This window comes from Anopheles maculipalpis, chromosome 2RL, assembly GCF_943734695.1.
Source record: "Anopheles maculipalpis chromosome 2RL, idAnoMacuDA_375_x, whole genome shotgun sequence".
NCBI lineage: Eukaryota > Metazoa > Arthropoda > Insecta > Diptera > Culicidae > Anopheles > Anopheles maculipalpis.
In genome coordinates this window covers 41,593,627-41,617,071 of record NC_064871.1, presented here as the reverse complement: position 1 = coordinate 41,617,071, position 23,445 = coordinate 41,593,627, and the positions used below count along the sequence as shown (strand labels likewise).

Below are 23,445 nucleotides of genomic sequence, written 5' to 3'. Positions count from 1 at the left end.
GGAACAACGAAGAGTTGGGGACTAGAAAGAGCGAAAAAAACCGAGCATTATCCGACGGCAAACAATGGATACGGCCAAGGGTTAATATTTAACTTTTCCGTACCCTTACACGCGTGTTATGCTGTGTAAGAGGTTCAATATGATTATACTAGACGAACTAGTTTCTCTGGTAGTAGTGACGCATCATTTAGTGTACTAATAAGAGACAACTTGGGAAGAGGATAAGGAGATTAGTAGTGAAACTGTACATAATTGCAGGAGTTTGGACGAAAAATGCGAGATAGAGCGAACGTTTGAACGATTTGAAAAGAAAGAATATAACAAGGCGAAGAAATTATGTGACAAAAATTGACTACAACAAATGTATGACCGAGAATTTGTTCAAGCAGGGACGATGTTTATTCGATGAAAGATGCATAAGGACGGAAGGACGTATATATGGTGGTTTAGCTATAATTAGTGCTGTTATTTTTATAACAACATTGGCTGAAATACTGCCATTAAGAAGAAGAAGAAGGTGGGAAGTGGAATTATATTATTTTCTTTGATTCATATTTTCATATTTTAATTTTTAAATTTTTTTTTTTTGTTGAATGGATTTTTATCCGACAGATTCCGACATGGAAGATTGATTCAATCCTTGGTCATAAGACCATTTATTGCTTTACAAGTTGATAAAAGGCAAAGGCAAAAGCACAGGAAGATATTCTAAGTAAGGGTCTTTTTTACTTTGGTATTTGTTTGAACCGAATTTATGGATAGTTATCCCGAAATCTCGCGTCGTACGGAGGCAAACAATCAAATTCAAATTTCTTTGTTTGGCATATAATTCTAACTATTTCGTCCAATCTGGCTAGCATGCAAGTATGCAATGATAAGATTTGATTAGAAAAGAGGTGTACGGCAAAGCATTAGTTGCTAGAGAATTACAGTTAGAAAAGCACTCTTCACACACTTCTCTTACCCGTCTTTAAGAGTTGGAACATCCAAACGCTCATGAGTTAATAGCAGCAAAAAGAGAAAACCCTTAACTGATACAGTAGAGAGTAAATAATCTGCAAAACTATAAGAATATTATCTAATCTTGTGAATCGAAAACTGTGTTGTTAAGAAAACCCACAAAGCCCCCACCGTTAAGCGTTGCCGCTTAGAGGCAAGGAGAAGAGCGCGCACCGTGGCGCAAAAAAAAAGAAGCAAAACCGTGGTTGGGACAAAGGATGGGATGCATTTGTGCGGATGGTGAATGGCCCTCTAGAAGCACGGTCCAGCAGCATCCATATACAGCGCAACGTATAAAAATCAATTAAAATATATCTTTCGAATGATGTATAGAACAACAACCACACTTATGATACATTTACTTAATTATGACGCAAATGCGTTGCGTGTGCGTGTGTGCAAAAGGGGCAAATAAACCCCCAGCAGAAGTTGAAAACGAAATGATAAAAAAATGATCGCTAAACAACAACAAAACAAAAGAAGGAAAAAAACACAACATGATAACACGTCTAATGTTATAAATAATGACAAAATTAAATGATTATTATTCTTTCACACCATTGCAAATTGTCGTAGAACTATAGCAAGAGTGTAAGGAGAAAAGAAAGTATTTTCACATGCGAAATATTAGATACAGTGTGAGGGTCAGAGAAACATTGAACTATCGAAATTAAGATAAGGCTTTTTCATTTCTCTTACTTACCTACCTTGCTGGTGCTTGTGTACGAATATTGTACAGCACGAAGCTGGGAAATTGATGGGGTATTAATTGAGTGAATTTACGAGTTTTATTTTTATCTGGGATTTTTCGGCCACCGCTAACAGGTTACCTGTTCCTAGCTGAATATGATTTGAATGGGGGTTTTTCAATATCATTTTTTTGTTTTGTTAATTTTATGCTGTAAACTTTGGCTAGCAAAATTGAGAAGAATATGTTGTAATAATTATGAATTAATAATTTACATATGCTTTCTTTCTTTATATTTGTAATCAACAGCATTGAAAATATTTTTGTATTTTTTCCAACATGACGGCTCATTGTCGTATATTATTATGGTCATTGAAAATACCTTTTCGAAAAATCTCGTACCGCGTTCATTGTGGATACACAGAGTCCCATATGATGCATTTGTATGTCCCTCCTGTACGATGATCGTCTAAAAATTATGAGTTTCATGGCCAAGTTTGAACACGGCGAAAAACGTTTGCAGCAGCATTAGAGGACTTTTCCATTACACAACAGAAGACCGACAGTGTGGCAGGATAATTTTGTTGTCATGATGCGGCGGCCAAAAATTTTTTTGTAACAATCAATGTATCCGATCATACCGATTTGAGATTTTTTCAATAAAGGTACATTTAACCCCTCGTTTCAAAATGGTAAGCTGTTAGATTATTGGTCTGCAAATCTAGATCCGAAAACAGCGTGTGCAGTTAGTATAGTATTTAAAATTTTTATATATTGTATATAGTTTTTTTAAAGTATTTAATGTTAAGGGGCAACAGTCATTTGCGACGACAGAAAGAGGTTCAGTTTTATCACAATATGTAAACAGCAGAAAAAGATGCGGAATAAACAGCCCAAAATTATTAAAAACAAAAATTACTGTTTTAAGTTTGAAAAATAAATTGTAAGCGTTGTAATATGCTTTCACTGCATGAATGGTGAACAATGGTATTGGTGAGAGCTATAGCCTGTGCCTGTTTATCGGACACCGCGCTCGTCATGACCTGTCCAACTTCCGTGTGTGTACAGCTAGATTTGGAGGCTCGTCCGTACATAGTTGTGCCGTTGTTCTCTGGTTGGTGGTGTGTGTAAAATTTGTGACTAATTTAGCACAGCGCGCCGGTATGGTGTGCGGTATTAGCATATTTTCGAGCATGACCATTGATGCTCACCCGCCCCCGAATACTATTGAGGAATATAGAAGTGTGTTTGCAGCCGCTCTCTATCATCATTGGCCGATCTAATGCATGGCGTGATGTCCGTGTCGCCTTTTATCTAATTAGAAATGTCTCTGACCGACCATTTGCACATAAATGTATATGTGTCTATTTCAAGGACAAAGAACTTCAAAACGGAGGCAATGAATAAGGCTTGCAAACATACATAATATAGCAGCAAGGAATGTTTTAGTATAGCATCAAAAATGTGACTAATCAACCATCATAAAAATAAAGAAAGGTTGATAAACAGCAAAACATGTTTTCCGTCAACAGTAGCAGCAAGGACAGTTTTATTTCTATTTTGCTTTCAACGGTATTTTTGACTGAAATTGTTTTGCGCCACCGCCAAACTGCATTTTTTTTTTCAAATGCATATCGTAAACAGATCGTTTGTCAATTTTTCACCAACACTCGAAACGCGACTGACGGCAGTCGCTGTGCCCCAATCTCACACACACAACAACTGTATCTCGTAGCAACGCTCCGTCTGCAGCTGTGTGCGATTGTTTATTCGAAATTATTTAAGCTCTCGCAGTCAGCGCGATGGTGGTTCAATTGCACAGCTCAAGCACGAAGCGACAGTACATACGGTAGAAGCGACCGCTTCAAACAACTTTTTACCAAATGGACATCTGAAACGAAGACGTTCAAGCTGGCCCAAGGTGAACGCCTGAATGAAAGTGAAATAAAGTGATTGATTGTACTGGAATTATGCAGTATTAGCTGTGAATCTTAAGGAAACGGCACAAAGAAAAGTGTGAATACGATAACAGCTGCCTTTTTGTTGGTCGGTTGTCAAGTGCGAATAATCAGTGCGAAAGGAAAGAAATTAAACCCAGATCCTACTCGAAATTGCCGTGCACAACAAAGGAGAAACAGTGTTATCATCCCTTGTGACAAATTAAATCAACCTTTAAAAAATGCCACCATCGCGCCTGGACGGTCTGTATCGGTCGCTGCTGTTGACCAAGTTCTTCTGCAAAGGTTGGGGCAAGCCGGAAAATCTCGAAAGGTATGGATAGATGGGATGGTTGGTGAACCGTGCCTAAAATAGCGCCCTTAAAAAAAAACTTCAGCAGCATAGTGTAAATTACATAATTTAGTTTTCGCTTAGCATTCGGTTGCGGGTAGAGTGTTCTTTTTGGTTGATGGTGATATGAGTTAGCTTGTTACCAAGTATGCAATCCCTAGAGTTGGCAGCAACACCGCGTCGCCTATCACACCCTCAGATCAGATCATAGCGAGACCCACGACGACGATTCAGCAGTGGGTCCTAAAGTATGAGCTATTTTTAGTGATAAATGGACCCCCGAGTCAATTGGCGCCCGGTCAGTGACGTGTACCGAAGTTTCTGGATCATATTTTTTTCTGCTTCTGTGTTCCTCAAGTTACCAACAATATTGTCAACATAGAGTTGTGTTGCGTACGTGAGCGAGTCGGCGGGGGTGTGCGTGCGTGTTGTTGCTTACAGGTAGTGTGCTTTTGCAAACGGATTTACTGGTGTAGAGGAAGGTGTGGTGTCTAGCGGGTGGTGTTTTTGCGTTTCCAAAAGACGCAATATCCTGTGTACGCACGAAACGCATGTTTGACGCATACTGGAGACAGAGAGAGAGAGAGAGAGAGGATAAAAAATCGTACGATCTCGCACACCATGTTCAAAACAAAAACAAGAAATTTCATTCTTTACCAACACACGTCACTAACACAGTCTCTATTGGACGCGTATTTTATCCACATTCACACACACATGCAAAGAAAGCTGCCGGCAGTGCTGCCAGACGTAGGTGCGAGGTTTGTTTACATTTAATACGGTTGAATTTGTAAAAAATGACGAACTAAGCAGGCTATGATGCAAGCGAAATATTTGGTCTCATCGTTAAAGCTGATGGGGGGGTGGCTTGACTGATAATAAAATGCCGGTTAGGGAGTACCGCAGCCACCTAACTTCCCTCTCCCCCACCTCGCGAATTCCTAAAAAATGTTGAATTATGAAAAATTAGACGCTTAGGATTAGGATTTTCTCTCTATTTAATTCGCCCTACTACTTAAAAGTACTTCGCTCCCGTACAAAAAGCTGTAGGACAAATTCGACAAGCATGCCGTGATCCTTTAAAATTATTCACTCCAGCTTCACGAAAGCAACGCCTGCTAGAGATCACGTATACAGCATGCGTTTAATGCGCAGCCCATTTGCCATGACCTTCCCCACATTGGCCACCTTGTCAATGGATGGAGACCTCTCATCTTCAAGCCAAGCCATTGGACCAGCTGTAACCTGTTCTAGTAGCCTGATTGACTGGTGATGTGATATGGACTTCATCCTTTTAAAAAGCGTTATTTTTAAACAGTCGAAAATAAGTACCAGATGAATGTACTTTCGAATTGACGCCAAACAGCTTGATGACGAATTGGCGTGTCGGGTTGTTTTGTAGCTTTAAAAATAACCACCAAAAGCACTTCCGGAGGATCTATTACAGAGGACAATGCTCTAAGATGCTTTCGCTTCTTTTTCCTGTAGATTGTTTGCGTTCCGGAAGATCATCTCGAATCGTGCCGCATGTTCACAGTTGGTGCCGCGCGATTATCCGGTAGAAATTACCAAAGAAGAGCTACACTCGGACTGTAAAATTTTGGAGGGAAAGTTCCTTTCGCCACTGGAAATCTACATGCCCGGTTTGGTGCCGGATGTGGCACAGAACGCACACTTCCAGATACTGTTGCCGCTCCGGTGGAACGACGAGCGATACAAACCGATCTGTATCCATCTGGCCGGTACCGGTGATCATGTAAGTAAAGTGACAAGTTTGGTATATTATTCAAAATCCGAGCAATCTATGTCCAGTACAATCATTTGTATTTTCTTTTAATAATACTTAGAAATAATGACTGTTTATTTGCTCTCTACTTGCAGTACTACTGGAAACGACGGAATCTGATCGCCAAACCGCTACTTAAGGAAGCGAATCTCGGTGCGATAATCCTAGAAAATCCATTCTACGGTTTGCGGAAGCCAAAAGAACAGCGGTAAGGTTGTGTTTATTAAAAAAAAACAACTTAAATTTTATGCATTTTTGTAACTCATTGTTCCTCCATACATTTTTCCAGTGCGTCCAGTTTGCAAAACGTGTCGGACATCTTCGTCATGGGTGGTTGCTTAGTGCTGGAATCGCTCGTACTCCTGAACTGGTGCGAACGGAACGGATACGGTCCACTAGGCATCACCGGTCTCTCGATGGGAGGACACATGGCATCACTCGCCGCAACAAACTGGCCCAAACCGCTTGTACTCGTCCCATGCCTATCCTGGTCAACCGCCTCATCCGTCTTTACCGAAGGCGTCATGAGCCATTCCATCAACTGGGACGTGCTGGAGACGCAATACTTTGCGGATGGTAACTTCCGCGAGCGGCTGTCGAAAATGGTGACCGTAGTGGATGACGCATTCGTAGCCGGTAAGCATTTCATACAGAACTTTAACCAGTCGGTAGAGGAGCTACGGTTAGACATAAACGAAACGAAGGATCTGGTCTGTGGCGATCCATCGTCGGACGTCAATCTGACCGTGATACGCGAAACGACACCGGAACGGGAGCAGAAACAGTCGAAAAATCTCATCCACATTAATCGGACGAACGCGCTCAACTTGTCCGAACCGTTGTTGAACAAGCTGCTTTCGAATGTGCGCTGTGAGCTGACGCAGGAGGAGATTGATGAATTGAATATGAAAATTCATCTTGCACTGAAGCGCCACACCGAGGAACTGCAGCAGGCGGAAGGAAGTTCAGCAGCCGCTAGCAAGTTGATATTGGAGGTGAAAGCAGAAGAGAAGGGTATAACGACGAGCTCAAAATCGGTTGGTTCAAAAATTATGGAGTACATCAGCTGGGGCTCATCAAACTCCTCCTCAACGTCCACATCGGACGGAGCGCCGGAAGAAAAACGTATTCCGATCGATACGACCAAGCAACGGTGGTGGGAACGGGAAGCGTTACAATTTATGCGTGGCATGATGGACGAGTGTACGCATCTGAAGAACTTTTCCGTACCCTATGATACTTCGCTTATCATTGCGATTTGTGCGAAGGACGATGCGTACATTCCGCGAGATGGTTGCACCAGTCTGGAAGACATTTGGCCGGGAGCTGAAATCCGTTACCTTGATGCTGGCCACGTCAGTGCGTACGTACTGCACCAGAAGCTGTTCCGGTCGTGTATTATTGAGGCGTTTGAAAGGGCAAAGAAAAAGTGGGTCCCCGAAGCTGAACGGCTCTGTGGACAGGTGAACGGTGTGGCAACCGGACCTACGCCCACGATCGACAATCTTCCCGAACCGCCGACAAAGCAAGGCTAGTCGACCAGCTTGTTCGAACTACAAAGGGTAGTTCAAAAGCCAAGGGGAAACCAAAGACACGTCTAACTGGGAGAACTCCCACAGACAGCTGGCAATTCCTCCAAAGACATGGGAATACATGGGGGGGAAATAAGAAACAAGTTCCTTACGTTTGATAAGGAATAGTGCCTCGAGTTTCGAGAGTACTCCACAAACAGACGAGTGGTTCCGTATGCGCTGGAACGATGACACATCGTTCGCTCCATCATACCACGGTATGATGGAACCTACTGCGACGGAGACAACCGAAAACGCACAGAAATAAAAGCAGCCAATTGCTTTTAACACAGCTGGAAAACAAAATCTGCGCACATGTTACCACAGATCGACGTCGTAAAAGTGTGTGCAAGGTGATAACACAACATAACCGCGTGATCATGTGGTAAAACAAGAGATAATGAAAGAGAAGTGAGATAGAGAGAGATATAACATTCTGATTTTTTAACAGCTAGAAGATAAAGACGAAGACAGGCCGTGATGATGCGAGAAAACAGAATGAGAGAATGAAAATCAGGAAGAAATGTGTGTTTTTTGCCATTTGTTTGAGATATTTACACAAGTCATTGATCATTACGCACAATATGCTCATCTGTGCCACGTGTAAAACTATTCATTGTTTACGAGTATTTTACTTAGATTATTCAAATTTAATCGCTAGTTACGGTCGTGCTTGTACCATTGTTGTACCATCCTTTGATAATTCGTGTAATTTTGTATATTAATTTATGTACTGTAACTTCGTCTGCAAAGATTCGTTTACGCTGCATAATAAAGTTGTTACAGTAAAAGTGTAAAACATTTTTTACTAAAATGGTATTTTATTTGGTTACGATCACGAGAAAAGGGCATGATTTACTCGCATTTACAAGTAACAAATTGATGTATTTTGGTTAGTCTTAACACAAACAAAAAAACGGTCATTTTAAATATGAAAGAACAGCAAACGAACGTCAAAATATCGCCACGCGGTTTTGACAGCACCGTAACAAAACATTGCAAAATTGAAAACGTTTTTTTTCTTAGTGTATTGTTTTGTTGCTTCTGTTGTAAGTGATTCCAGTATACGCAATCGTATGGCAAGTAAATATGCTTATGGTTGGCATCAGTAGGTTCTTCCAAAATGATTACTTGCTTTCATGCTCACACGTCGCTATAATATTCGTATTCTAGTGTAGTTAACCCACCGTCAGTGTGCGTCTGAGTGTAATCGAACGGAACAGGTAAACGGATCCTTTTCCCGGCCCGTTGATCGTACCAAATTGCGTCCGAGAAACACAAGCGCTGGGATTTGTGTTTCTCGTACGCCCTGTTCGCTCTCTCTGCTGGTATGATAAAGAAGCACGTTTTGTTGGGTAGAAAAGGAGCAAAGTTTTAAGCAACCAAAGCTCACAGGTCGAAGAAGTACCCAGTTACATAAGAATCGAGAAGAAGAACACATCCCCCAAAACAAGGGGGCGAATGAATCTCGGGGACTCACGGACGGCTAGTGCTAATTAAGCGTTATCTTTAGCAAACGGTCCATTCAACAGGCCGCTTGTTCCGATATCATCCTAGGAGAGGGACAAAGGCTATAGATATTTACGGCTTGCTATAAATTGTTTACATCATCCGGCTGAACTTCTCACCCTCAAAAGATACTTCCTTAGCCACGGGTGGGTTGTTTTACATAGTTCGAGTTCTCGTACGGTCATCATTGTCCGGCTGGATTGGTGCATCGATGCAATGATGCGTCGCCATCTGACAATGACCTTAATTCAATGGATCGCAGAAAACAGGATTTGTTTTGATCAACGATCTCAAGAATAATGTTAGTGTTAAATGATGGTCCCTGTTCTGTAAAACGACTTTGTTGTGAGCATGCCCTTTGTGTATGATAAAACTCTTTCTTCTTGTGTTTTTCCTTAGGTCAATTATTTATATTTTTGCCGTTTCTTTTTCTTTTTCTCTACAGCAATCTAGACGCAACAGGAAGTGGAATTCTCTACCAAGGATACACTAGAAAATCCGAACCCGAACGCTGCAAAACGAAAGCAATCAAAGCAAACCGACTCTAGGATCAAGTGAGAGTGAGTATAACACCAAGGCTGGAATCAAACAAACATCTCCTTTCCCCTCACACAAAACGGATTGAAAGAGAGAGAGAGTCTTCCGGTTAGGCGCCCGCGAATCTCCTGATCTAGTATTCCGAATGTACTAACTGTGCTCTCTCTCTCTTTCTCTCGTAAAATCGTTCCTTTGTATTATAGTTCACAGCAGTTCGCGCACTCGGTTGTTTATAAAACAGAAAAACATCTGTTTCGCGTGGAAATCGCGCACCACCAACCCATTCCCAACCCTTGGCAGCAGCAAGGGTTGAACAGCCAGGGAGAGGCAGCGGGAAAGCGGACAACAACGTATAAAGCACGACGCAGCCACGATGAGCCGGCTATTCGGTAGTAGTAGTGGTTCGGTGCTCGGTACGGCCGGAAGCAAAATGTCGACGTTCCGCAAAGTGACCCACTGTATCTTCGACATGGATGGGCTGTTGCTCGGTAAGTGGTGGTGAGCGGCATTGCCGGTGGGTGTGCGGAAGGAACGCAACTCGTTCGATCTCCTCGGTGTGGTGTTGTGATTCGCATGCACCTCTGCATGATGCACAAAAACTGCATCAGTGTCAGTGTCAAGTTTGTTTAGTCGATGAAATCGTGATGCCCTGGAATGCATGCACTATATGGGTGTACGGTGGTGCATTTTTGGAAGTAATGTTAACACATGTTGCATCATGCAAGTTGTATTGTGAAGAACACTTCCCTTCTCTTGCTTGGGTTTTCGTTTGGATGCAGCAAAATTGATTAAATATCGAACCAACAAAGCGTGAGTTTGTACACGGCACCGTACCCTTGGAAAGGGATACATTATCTTGCGCAGTTTTGCTTACTAACGAACGAATGGTAATTATTATCCAGCTACAGGCGATAATTAACAATTAAGCATAAAGATGTTGTCGGTAGTCTCCAGACACCTTGTGCAGCACTCTAGCAATTTGGTGGCGTAAAAGTCTTTTTGCATTTAAATTCGTTCCCGCTTTACCACGTTTCCCCTAAATTCTTACTCGCTAATGCCTACGATGCTTGAGACAACATGAGGTGATAAGAAATCGCACCGATAGTAGACCGACTGATGCAACCACTTGAGTTAGACTACGTCACGGATAGGGAGAGCATGCTTGCTCGTTTACTAGTAGTGGAGTGTGGTGATGGAATCAATATTTAAGCTTATTGCAGTCGCAATTTTTAAAGGTCAGATTGTGCTTGGTTCAAATTTTTTATTGTATACCTGAGACAGCTGTCCTTTGTGAACGCACTGATTGATACATACGAAGCAAACAGCGCCTGTCTCAATCATTATTTGTAAGTGGTTGATGTTTGGAATCACTTTTAATATACTACTAAGGCTTTCTAATTAAATAAAAAATTTTACATCAATAACAAGTAACAAATTTTAACTTAAATTAAAATATTTGACAAGGAGAAGAAAATAAAACAATCCAACTCCTATCGTTTGAAATATTTCAATAGCTTCATCATGAAATATTTCATTTACAGTTTTTGATTTGCTTGATCACGTGCAGAGCACAATCATAGCAGGCCATGTAAGTCTCGCGCTTTGTTCCTGCTTACCCTTTTTGTGGGGACATTGCAAACGGGCCATTCGAACAATGTTGTAATCTAACGTTTTGTACGGCTGGGGCGGTGGCATTCGTATTGTCCGGCCAGACACGGAAAATCTTTACACGCAGGTAACGCAATCGATCGCGGAACCGTACGGCAAAACGTACACGTGGGAGATCAAGCAAACCATCATGGGCCTTCAGCGGGATGAAGCGGCCGAAGCGATCGTAGCCGCACTAGAGCTTCCGTTGACGGCCGCCGAGTACGTGCAGATATCGACCGAACGAATAAACCGCGTCATGGAACAATGTCAATTGATGCCAGGTAATGTAACGGCACAGTATCGATCCTCACTAATGTCGATCCGTGTGGTTTTTCTTTCTTTTTCTCTTTCTTTCTTGCTTTTAATTCCTCGCCCTCCCCCCGCTCCACTGGTCCCTTCCGTTTCGTTGCGTGATTCCTGTCCCGGTGGTCGTGCACACAGATACGGAGAAAATCTATGAAAACATCTTGCGTGATCTGTTGAAATCGTACAACGCACCGTACCCGTGGGCGACGCGCATGAAGGTGATGGGCACGACGGAACAGCGTACCTGTTCGATACTGGTGGACGATCTGAAGCTACCCTGCACAGTGGATGAGTTTCTGGCGCGATTCCGTCGCGATCAGTTGCTACATCTTGGCCGGGCGCCGCTGATGCAAGGTCAGATTCGAACACCGGTTGTATCGGTGCCAGGCTTTCCTGTATTCTGTTACAATCCTTTTCGTTGTCTTTCCCGTAGCTCTATCCATTCCTTTGCACTAGCTTTAATATCCCTTCTACCAGATCGATAGTAGCTGTTGTGTGTGTGTGTTTGTGTGAAATTCACATTGCTCGGCAATTCATTCATTCTTTCCTTTATCCGTACGTATCAAAAACCCAGGTGCGGAACGGTTGGTGCGTCATCTGCACAAACACAACGTACCGATTGCGCTCGCCACCAGCTCCGGGGCCGATTCCGTTGAGGTGAAGACAAAAAACCATCGCGAGCTGTTTGAACTGTTCGGCCACAAGGTGATGGGTTCGTCCGATCCGGAGGTAAAGGAGGGTAAACCGGCGCCCGATATCTTTCTAGTCGCAGCCGACCGTTTCCAGGACCGTCCCGCACCCGACCAGTGCCTGGTGTTTGAGGATGCACCGAACGGAGTGACGGCCGCAATTGCGGCTGGCATGCAGGCCGTCATGGTGCCCGATCCGCACATCGAAGAAGAACAGCGTAAGCACGCCACCATAGTATTGAAATCTCTCGAGGACTTCCGCCCAGAGCATTTCGGACTGCCAGCTTTTACGTGAAAATCTAAATAGTGTTAATCGATGCAGCTGTCATCGCCGCCACCGCCGCCACCGCCGCCACCGCCACCGACGGTCTTTGTGGGCTTTAAGCTCAATTTTAGGAAGCGCACCAAGCGTGCGAAATTGGTGCAGTGCAAGCGAATGATTCAATCGCGTAGGAAGCGCACAAAGCATTATTAACTCGGAGGGAAATCGAAACCCGACTACGGATTGATGGTGTATTGTTTGGTTTTGATTCCTTTCTCCTGCACAGCTTTCGGTGCGATTTATTATGTCGTTAGAACGGGGGATAAAGAGCTTGATCGTCGCGTATCAATGCAGAGAAAATAAAGGTACAATGTTGTGATTGTAGATAAAAATGTGTGAAAGTTTTTCGATTATTTCATTCGGTTGATATCACAGTCCGAAGAAGTAAAGCTTACACAGTGCACCGCTTTTGAAATCGTTAGTTTTATTTGGCTGCGTACGTAGGTTACCCTAGAGCAGCCGTGATCGTGACGGGTTTGGCTGCGTACTTACCGTTACTGTTTTTAAACATCGAAGCAGTTATGTTTTCTTTATTCGTTACCAAGCAACGTGATCACAGTATTGATCACGTTAGTATTGATTAGTAAAGGGGATGTTCCATTTTAGTTTACTTTATTAGTTTATTTTCAAAAAGAAACGAATCGAACATGGTGGATTCTTTAAATCTACTTCAACAAAAAATGAAAAACTTCACAGTTTCTGTCCCTACAGGAGTTGTTAGTCGGCTTTTCTCGCCCATACAGCAATATTGTGGATCAAGGCCCTTTCTTCCTTAGAGAGTGATCACAAAAATTAGATCACGTCGGCCCCCCAATGTCTTACTAGACTTGCTGATACCTCGCAGATGAGTAATAAGCCCTCACTACGGGAGAATGGTCTGCATGGGAACAAGCTTTAAAACTACTTTACTATTTCAAGCGTTGCTTTCGTTGTAACTATGTACAGGAAAACAAAGTATTCGAGTGCACGTTTTAACGTTCCACTGAAGCAACCGTAAGAACCTGATAGGTTCGGAACAAAATTCTCATCACTAGTAACAAGTAAGGCCTGCGTCAGGGAGATGGGCTCGCCTGTCTCCTATTCAATTTGGCGCTAAAGAGGTGTTCATCCGTGACTCGTAGGTGGAGAATTCGAGAACCATCTTCCCTAAGACAACCTAGATCCTGGCATACGCTGATGATATAGACATCATTGGTCTGCGGCTCTCCCAGGTAGCAGAGGCCTACCAAAGGATCCTCAGGAAAGCAAAACCTCGGGTTGTAGCTTAATGAGGCATCAGCGGGTCCTACGAAGAAATCCGGAACTTCGTGAGGGTGACGTACGGATAGGTGATCGCAAATTTAAAGTCGTTCAAAACTTCACCTATCTCGGGTCAAAAGTCAGCATCGAAAACGGCATAGAAACGGAGTTGCGCGCTAAGATGCTGGCGGCCAGCCGGTCTTTCTACAGCCTGAGGAAACATCTCTCCTCAAAAAACCTGTCGCGACGGTCGAAGCTGGGACTGTATCTCAGCCTCTTATAGTCTCAGCACTCACATACGCCTCTGAGACATGGCGGCCTTGTCCAAAAACAGACGAAGCCCTCTTAGCCTTAGTGTTAGTGGTGCCTTAGCTCTTAGTGTTCGAGGGGAAGATGCTCAGAAGGATCGTTGGCCCCGTATGTGTGGAAGGACAATGGAGAAGCCGCTACAACGACGAGCTGTACGAACGGACAGAGGAGGCGTGGTAGCCCCAGTTTGAGGTGGGAGGATGGTGTGTAATCATCTGCCATCAAGGCCGGGATAACGGATTGTCGGACGACGGCGTGGGACCGTGAGCAGTTCCGGACTCTGATGTGGCAGAACAGGACCGCAAAGCGGTTGTGGCGCTTGAAAAGTAAGTAAGTAAATAAGTAAAGCTTCCTGATACATTACCTTTTTGTATTTGGTAATATAATTTGCAAATATGATTTAATATTTCGGATAACATTTCTCTACCCATTCTCTCTCTCTCTCTCTCCCTTTAACAAACAAGTAGTAAAAAAACAAGACAGTTACTTTATCTTTATCTAATACCGTGTATATATTTGTAATATGTATAATATTGTATTTACTTAACACTAGAAAAAAAAAAATCATTCAAATCGCATTTGAACATTATCTTCATCATTTTGCATCCTCTTTTCAATGATCATTGTTTCGCTTCGGTTGTTTTGTTTTGTTTTCAGCTTCTTTTGTTATTTCATCCCTTCATCTCACCCATGTGTAACTTCACATTTTACACACACGCGTACACACACGCACATCTTTTTTTTCACATACATACGAGTACGACTTAGCGCGTGCTTTTACCACTTATTTTGTTGTAAAATTGTTTGAAGCTGCTTTCGCTCCTCATTTCCGGAATTTCGACGCGCTCTTTTAGCATTGCGCAAGAGTTTAAGTGTGTTGCGATACGAGGTGGCTTGCGTGGTTCCGTGTTCCGTCTGTTCACAACAATCTGGCTTTTGCGAAGGATTGCGTTACGTGCTTACGATTAATAAATAGTTGCTTTGTTAGCTTTCGAGCCCTTCTTGCTCCACGGAAGGTGGAAGAGGAAGATGCGTTGTGGTTGGTTTCCACCATTCATCCAATATTACAAAACAAAAAAACAATAACAACATGACATGATAGCACGAGCTTTAAGCTTTCATAAATATACACAGTTTAAACCGTTGGGCGAAAAAGCACAAACACAACAATGAACAAAAATGGCGAGAAAACGAGGTGTGTTGCTAGTAGAGAAGGTAATTTAAAGCAACGAACAAACGAAATTTACCTCAGTGCATTTAAGTTCGTCTTTCACGTGTTCACCACCCTTTCGCTTGTGTGTGTGTGTGTTTTGCTTTAAAATGTTTAATTTTTACGTTTGAGTTTTGTACTGATGAACGATTGACGCTCTGTGTTCGAAAGGCGAATGTAACGAATGTCAACGGTTAACGATGCTTACGAGGATTGACGGATTGAACACAGAGAATAGCAAAACAATAAAAAGTAGAGACACACACACGGGGGGGCTGTGTAAGCCCGTGTATCACAACAAGTAGCTTGCCAGCTTTTGTGAACGTGATGTTTGAGGGCTACAAAGGACACGATGCCGATTCCCGTTTGCTGTCGGGTTTTATGTTCGTAATGCAATGAAGAAGGGCTTTGTATGTATGTGAGTGTGCTGGACGTGTACGTGTGGCTGTGTGTCTATTACACCCGGGGATGATAATGATCAAGCGCGAAGCGTTACACGATCAGTTGCCGGCGTGGTACATGATTGAGTGAGCCGTTTCGACCTCGCGCAAGCTGGCCGGTGTTGTGAACTAATATTGATGATCATGATCATGATCGTGATGGTGGAGAGCTTAAAGACGAACGACGACGATCCACGCGCCCCGATCGTAACGTTCGTAACGTGGCGCGCACGGCACGTGCGACAAGGATGTGTGTTTTCCCCCTGTTCCTCTTTGCTGTTCTTTTTTGTTTGTTTGCGTGTGTGTGTGTGTTCGCTTGTACTGCGTTGGCCGAATAGGGAAAATTTGCCTAAATTTAGTCGAACACGCTGTAAACAACACGAAACATGGGGAAATTGGGGAGGAGGCTCCACTCATTTAATGCTTGTTTGTCACTCGATTTTTACCCTCTGTTTGAAATCTTTGCCGGTCTCACCCGTTGTTTGTTTGTTACTTTTTTTTTTTTTATTCTTCTTCAATGCTTTCTAACATCTCTCGCATTTTTATCTTTTTTGACCTGTTTCTTTTATATCTTTTTTTTTTTTGTTGGATTCGCAGGTTTCTTTTTGTTTCAGATTTTTAAATTGTGTGAAACATTTTTAACAAAAGGCTTTCAGTTTTTAGTTGTTTTTTTTTTGTTTCTCTCCATTTCCCACAGAGTGACCATACTCTTGCTCTTTTTGTTTTTCATACGTCTCTCTATCTCATTTGTTTTTCTTCTCTCGCACTCTTACACAGTATGTTTTGTTTTCTGTGTGTTTTTATATATTTATGCTCAACAGCTTTATCTTCTTTTGCTCCGCCAGCTTGGTTTTATATCTTTTCACGCATTACACACATTTTTTTCCCACTTTTCATTTGCTCTTTCTTTTTTTTTTTTTGTATAAACATTCTTTCTGTGTTAGCTTTCTTCTGTTAGTTTGCATGTTTTACTTTCTTCGTATTGCGCAACGGGTCTCTTTAAAAACTATAGTACGATTTTATCCTTTCTGTGTTTAATCTGTGTTTTGTTTGTTTGTTGTGTTTATTTGTTGCTGGTTTTGTGTTGTGTATTTTTTGCCATTTACTTTTTTCTGTTTGTCGTTTTGGTTTAACGCCACGGTTCATCACGCTCCATCACGCGCTAGGAGGGTCCCGCCCTGTGTACCGTTATGCTGTGGGGTTTTTTGAAACATGTTGCCCCCCGCCCCCCCCAACATGATGCAAAAGCAACGCAACTAATATACATATATAGTGGTTCTCTGCCGACGAGGCGTTCCTTAAACTTAAAACCCCTTTTTTGCTTTACTTTAAACAAATCAATTTTTACTAAAATAAAAACTGCCGCCAGGTGGGTGAATATTGAGACGCGGATAGTGAGGTAAGGAAACGCAGCAGAAGCCGTTAAGGAGAACGATTTAAAAAAAATGGTAGGCAAAATAAGGGCGAAAAATGAGAAGAATGCCCATCGACCGGACCAGGACCCCAGGTTGATTGGAGATGAGCATGGTAATGGTATGGCTGCTGCCACATACACAACACTCGGTTGCCACCCGGTCTCTATTTACAGCTGCATTTTGCATCCTCACATCGATTCCTGACAACCTACATAAACTACTAATTGTGTTTGTTGCAGTTCGGTGCCGGGTCTGTGGCAGGGTTTACTTTGCGAATTTTCTCTTTCCTCACTTTCTCTTTCCGTTCCATTCTCACACATTTCTGCCTTAGCTTGATCGGATTGGTTTGTTTTGTATGGGTTGTTTTCTGTTTAGTACACCCTGTTGTGAGAATATTTTTGCTTTACGTACAATTTGTGTAGTTAGAAGAAAGAATGGCAAACACAGGAAGCAATAAATAGTACTGTCCTAACATCAACAACGAGAACAACATTGACAAACGATACCCTTAACGCGCGTCACGCTTCCGCCACGATCGTCTTATTGTATTATACTCTCTCTCTCTCTCTCTCTCTCTCTCTCTCTCTCCCTTACCCTTCATCCTTTGCTTTCTCTGTGTGTGTGTATATGTGTTTAGTTTGTTACTGTTGTTCTATGCTTCCTTACCTACTCCGGTAGCTTACTTTCCCGCTCTGTTTCACCCACCCGCTTCCATTTCTTTAATCCATCTTGCATGTGTACATATTTTACATCTGGTTTTGTTTGTTTTATATGATTTTTATGATTGTTTGCATTTTGTTTTTGTGAGTGTTTGTTTGTTTGTGTTTTTTTTGTCTTAAATATTGTATATATATATATATATATATATATAGATCTCGGAAGGTGTACTGGTAAGTTGATTATGCTGCATCCTTCTTCCCTTTTTTTTTTCTTTTGCTTCTTCCATGTGAGCGGTGTGTGTGTGTGTTGTGTTGTATTACTTAACGTAAAAATATATCTCTCTGCGCATCTTCTATTTTTTCTATCTTGCTCTTTGCACTCTCCTTTTGCTCTCTTCCCAGCCCATTTATTCTTCACAACGTCTTAGGGTTCCTTAAGCGACAAAAAAGAGTGTTTTTTTGTTTATTTTTTCATAAAGGGATTTTGGGGTAAATAAATAAATAAATGTGTTTTAATAAAACGAGAGAAAAAAAACAAAACTAAACTATGAAAAAGTATATTTTAACTAAATTAACAACTAATGCTTTGTTTTGTATGTACGTTTGAGTTTTTGTTATAGTGCGTGTGTGTTTAGGGGGAGAGGGGGGGAGGCATTTGTATGTAATAAATGTTAATATCAACCATCACCAGTAGGGGCGAAATGATTGAAATGGTGTAAAATTGAACTAACTTAAAATGTCGAAATAACGTATCTGCTATCTGAAGAGCCCATCAGCAAGGCTAGAGGCTAGAGCTAATATAATTTCATTTCTTTCCCTTTCCCATTTTACTCCTTTCTAGACTCACTTTCCAACTCAAAATGGGTAAGAGCAAGAGAGAACTAAAGATGGAGGGCTCACTAATAATTGTTTCGCTTTGTATTGTTTTCAAGCTACTACTAAAAACATATTTGCATATTTGTATTATATTATGTAAAATGGTACTTTCGTTTCACTTAGCAGTTAAGAAGAGGGTTGAAACAGGAAGAACAGCAAGTCGTGTCGAGTGGATAGATAGAATGCGGGAAAAAATTAGTGAAAAATGTTTAAGCAATTTACAAGCATTTAGAGATAGAGAAGCAATGTAAAAAAAAACAGGGAAAATAAATCAGAATAAACTTCTAGCCAAGGTGGCCTGTTAGCTTCGATAAATATAATCAGTGCTCTACTAAACTATTAATGTAATCTTAGGTATAAATGGCAGATAAATAGAGTGTGTTTTGGGGGGGGGGAGGTTCTGTCACACAAATCCGACAGACGGTGGTGGCTTGTTTGTATGTTTGTTTGCTTGCTTGTTCCCGTGAGTAATCAGCCACTATCAGGTAGTGCCGTATAATTGTAGCTAATAATGCTAAAGGGTAAACGAATCTTAATTGAGCTAGATTTTGTTTTTGCCACAGCTACAGCTACAAACATCAGGAGTAAAAAGGGGTCTAAAGATAGAACAGCAAGAAAAAGGCAATCAAAAAAAACAGAAGGAAAAGAAAAGCAAATTAGATAACAGTAAAAGTTGGGAAAGAAAAAACCAGAAAACATATTAAAGAAGTGACAGACAGAGAGAGAGAGAGAGAGAGAGAGAGAGAGAGAGAGAGAGAGAGAGAGAGAGGAAGATGAAACCAAGCTTACAGGGAGGGGTGGACTCTTATAATCTTATGCAAAATCTGGGCTTACCGGGCTAAAGTAACATTACCGAGATACTCATTCATCGTTACATAATTGGCCTTGGCATTTAGGTTTCGTTTTTGTTTTGTTGTGAGTTTGCTTACATTTCTACGGGTTTTGTGTTTTTTTTCTTCTTCTTCTGATTTCTTTCCCCATTTTCTTTGCTTCCTTTGCAATTCTTCAATCTTCAAAAGCACACAAACAAACGATCATAGTTTCATACCATAACAGATAAAGAGAATTTACACAAAAACACACAAACAGTAGTAATAATGATGACAATAATAATAATGCACAAATGTTGCACCGATCATACGTAATGTGGATGTGTGTGTGTGTGTGTTTTGTGTGTGTGCTTGTGTGTAGCTGTGAGTAACAGTGCAACGGGGAGGGAAAATTGTAACAAACGTTCTGCATGGGAAAGACACTTTGTTTTGTAGCTTTAGCTTGATTAATTTGTTTTGTATTTGTTTGTTGTTTTCTTCTTCTCCGAATGATAAAAGGTAAATTTAACAATTTAATTTTTAAATACATACGTTTAGTAAAGAGTTTAACACGCCAAACAAAAAAAAAACGGACAAAAAAACAAAAACTAAATTACGAGAGTAAAACAAATAAAAAAGGTAAAATAAATCCTCTGCAACCAAACCCACTTACACAGAGGAAACAGAGGTAATGATGAAAAAACAGGCGCTTTCGAGTGTTGTTTTGTGTATATAATGTGAATGTGTTTGTATGTTTGTTTGTTTGTTTTTTCTTGTTAGTAAGTTTAGTAAAATAGCAACTTTTTTTTTGCAACTCTTTTCTTTTGTTTGTTTGCTTGCTTTTGTAAATTATTCTTAACAGTTTAGAAAAATTGAATGATAAAACAAAACAAAAAAACGAAAAAAAAAAAACAAACAAACCACAACAACATATGCACTTGTTTGTCTCCATGAAAATGTGTTTTGTTTTGCTTGACAACTAACAACTAACAGCTTAATATATATGTACGACGTAACTTAATCGAAAAAGGTGGGTGAATTATCTGTCTCTACATTTTCTCTCTCTCGCGCTCCTCTCTTCCCCGTCTTTTCGTTTCCATCTTCTTCTCTCTTTTTTTGTTTTGTTTTTATATTTTCTTATCCTTTTCTAACTGTGTGTGTGTGTGTGTTTTTTCCCCCTCTTCTCCACTTACTTTTATTACACTTTTTAACCACTTTTGTTTCCTTTTCTCATTACATCTTAGGGATTCGTTTCGATAATCTTAGCTTTTAATGCTTTAAAGGTCTCTTCCTTTCCTTCTCCTGTACATACCGCTTTGTCACGTTGATTTTTACTGCTTACTGTAGTGTGTTCTGTTTTGTGGTGCACTGTACAAGCTTAATACGAACAGAAAAAAACACACACACGAGAAAATAGTATTAAAAATCAATAATCTACGGTAACCCCAGTAATAATGCGCCATATTTTGTTCTCTTGTTGTTTAACGGTGTGTAGATTTTTTGCTGTTGTGTGTTTGTGTTTTTATATGTGTAAAATTTTGCTTCCTCCGCTAGCTTCTCCCTCCTGCTTCTACATTCCTCTTTCCTTTAACACTTTCTCCATCGCTAAATGGATATGCCGTGTTAGGTTTGTTTCTTTTGCTTATTTTGTCTATCGTCCCATCAATTAGTGGTGGTCAGTCCCCTCAATCAATCCACTGTCCTGCTGTGCTTTTTTGCGCTTCTCTGTTCTCTATTGTTTTATTAGTTTGAGTTGAGCGACTACGTACTTGTGCCGTTCTCCGTTCCCCTCTGCCTGCCTGTTGCTCTGTTTGTCTATCCAACGCTTCTAAAACTGCAACCGTACGCGAGCGAGCTTCACAATCTGTTTTTGTTTTGCCTCACACAGCCATAGGGGACGCATATCTCGTCGTGTTTGTAAAATGGTTTCGATACGATTACCATGCGGGAGGGTGCGTGCACGTGTTTAAGATGTGGGAAGGTGCTGGTGAGATAATTTATACATACAATTTAGCTTTTCACTTTATATATATTTATATGTATATCTATGTAAGAACTGTTCTTAGGGTTAGAGTTCGAACGATACTGCCTTTATTTCTGTACGGTTTCCATCGTTTTATAATTTCGCCAGTGAGAGCCGTGAGTGACCGTCACTTTTCACGGGGGTCAACAACTTATTTCTTACATTCGGCCGTCCTGCCAGCTTTTACGCCTCGGAAAAGTTTTAAGTTTTCTTCCCCACTCTCTGTTACCTCTAGCTCCATTTTGTCTTGATTATACGCGACATATCTCCATAACTTCATGTTTGTCGCATTTGTGGTTGTGATATTGGGTCCTTCTCCGTTACCTATCCTTTTCACTCTGTATCTTTCATTCCGATTAACCTTAATAACTTCGTAGGGGCCCAGAAATTCACTTGCCACTTGTTTGCCTGCAATAAACTGAGTTCTCTGAATGGCTACCTAATCGCCTAATCCGTACGTATGTTCCGTTTTACATTTTTTATCGTACTGTTGCTTATAACCTGGTTGTGCCTTCTCTATTGCTTCACGATCTTCCATTCTCATTTGAATTCGTTACATAAGGAAACAACAGTTTTGCATGATAATAAAACGTTCGTCTTGATTGATGCTTATGTTTAAAAAAAAAATTAATCCAGAAGTTTTAAGAAAATCATACGCTTTTTACCAGGGATATTGTCATTAATTGTCAAGATGTCAGTGTTGGATGAAATCTTAAATGGAAAAGATTATAGTGTTTTGTTGCATCATGTAACTAATGCACCTCAATCTCGAGAATGGAATGATCAGGTATTTGAGAACCTCAGATCTAAATTCTGGACTGAATATACAAGATCTGACAGGGCCGTTGCGTCTAAAGCCTCTGAGTCCTTCGTTCATTGGTACAGCGGGGGGTTAACTAAACCAGAAAATTTGATGAATATCATTCTGTCCATGCTGTCCACTAAACAATGACTTGAAATCATGGGAGTTTGTAGAAGGAACAATGGGAACTAGTACGGCAAGAGCTACATTGGATCAACTAAAAGTTGATTCGCTAGTGTTGACGACAAAGGAGTGTTTCACATGGAGAGACACTATTCTAGAGTGCTTAAAAGAGCAAAAAACAGAGGCTGATAAGTTGAGGGCTGACTATACCATTTGCTATCTCTCATATTTAGCATTAAATTTGATGAGACTAGCAACAAAAGATTTATGGTCCACATCCAATCATATCATTAAAACAACTGATGAAAGAATTCGTAATTTCTTCAACAATTCAAAAGATCAGAATGCTCAACCTAATTTCTCCATATTGGTCCATCCTCCTCCGACGTATCAAAGCCTGCTATTTTTTCAGATCACCTTTAACAAGAATAGTTCATTGTTCAAAAGGATAATGTGGGGGATTGTCTATTCTTTCACGTATGGAGAAGATTCATTCTTCAAAGGAATATTCAAAGCATCCTGTGTCTTATCTTTGAGTTATACTGGATTGTCAACTCTAAATTGGTTTCATCGAGCAATGGCTTGCCAAAAAATGAATTTCCAAACCTTGACGAAATACACGTTTACAGAAAGAACGGAAAAGTTTTATTCTGATATACATAAATTTTACAAAAAAACAAGAAGGAGCAGGCTCTCAAGGGAAAAGTTGGATTTTTGCGCGATTATTCGATGATGAATATCTATCAGAATGGTCTGTGTCAAATTATCCGTATGAGACTGCCCTATGGGTAAGTCTGATTGATAATCAAGAGGAATCAGATCACCCAATTTGGAACGCAATGCACTTAAATCCAACATCAGAAAGCTTGAGGTCTCAAGCCAGAGAGTATGGAATGGCCTTCAAGGAAACAATTACGTCATTAAAGGAGGCTCATGTAAACACCAAAGAAGCAGGACTAGTAATGGAAGTGATGAGGAAAACCCGAAAAGCGATCAAAAAATTTTTTGATGAAAAAGAAAATAAATCAGAAGAATCCCACTTCTGACACCAAATGTAAGAACAATACGCGTACAGCTCGAGGAGTGTGGTGAAGACGTGGATAGTGTTATTGTTCGCAAACAGCATAGCAGGCGGTCGGATTGTGTGCGGACCGACGCGTTCCGGGCCGGATTGCAGCAGCGGGCGAAAACATA

The 23,445-nt window shown here is 41.1% G+C and overlaps 2 protein-coding genes across 3 annotated transcripts; both read left to right on the top strand.

Annotated features, from left to right (window-relative positions):
• The first annotated feature begins 3,866 nt into the window (after nucleotides 1–3,866).
• On the top strand, nucleotides 3,867–7,297 carry LOC126557554 (protein ABHD18). Its single transcript, XM_050213363.1, has 4 exons — nucleotides 3,867–3,958; nucleotides 5,465–5,732; nucleotides 5,858–5,970; nucleotides 6,052–7,297. Exons 1-4 carry the CDS (start codon nucleotides 3,867–3,869, stop codon nucleotides 7,295–7,297), a joined length of 1,719 nt encoding a protein of 572 aa, XP_050069320.1.
• Nucleotides 7,298–9,723: 2,426 nt separating this feature from the next.
• On the top strand, nucleotides 9,724–12,319 carry LOC126558884 (probable pseudouridine-5'-phosphatase). Of its 2 annotated transcripts, none has more exons than XM_050214964.1 (3): nucleotides 9,724–9,867; nucleotides 11,471–11,689; nucleotides 11,910–12,319. In XM_050214964.1, the coding sequence occupies exons 1-3, from the start codon at nucleotides 9,753–9,755 to the stop codon at nucleotides 12,317–12,319; spliced, it is 744 nt and encodes a 247-aa protein (XP_050070921.1). In that variant the 5' UTR covers nucleotides 9,724–9,752. The 2 variants fall into 2 exon arrangements, with proteins under 2 accessions (XP_050070921.1, XP_050070922.1); XM_050214965.1 differs by lacking the exon at nucleotides 11,471–11,689 and adding an exon at nucleotides 11,092–11,310.
• The last annotated feature ends 11,126 nt before the right edge of the window (nucleotides 12,320–23,445 follow it).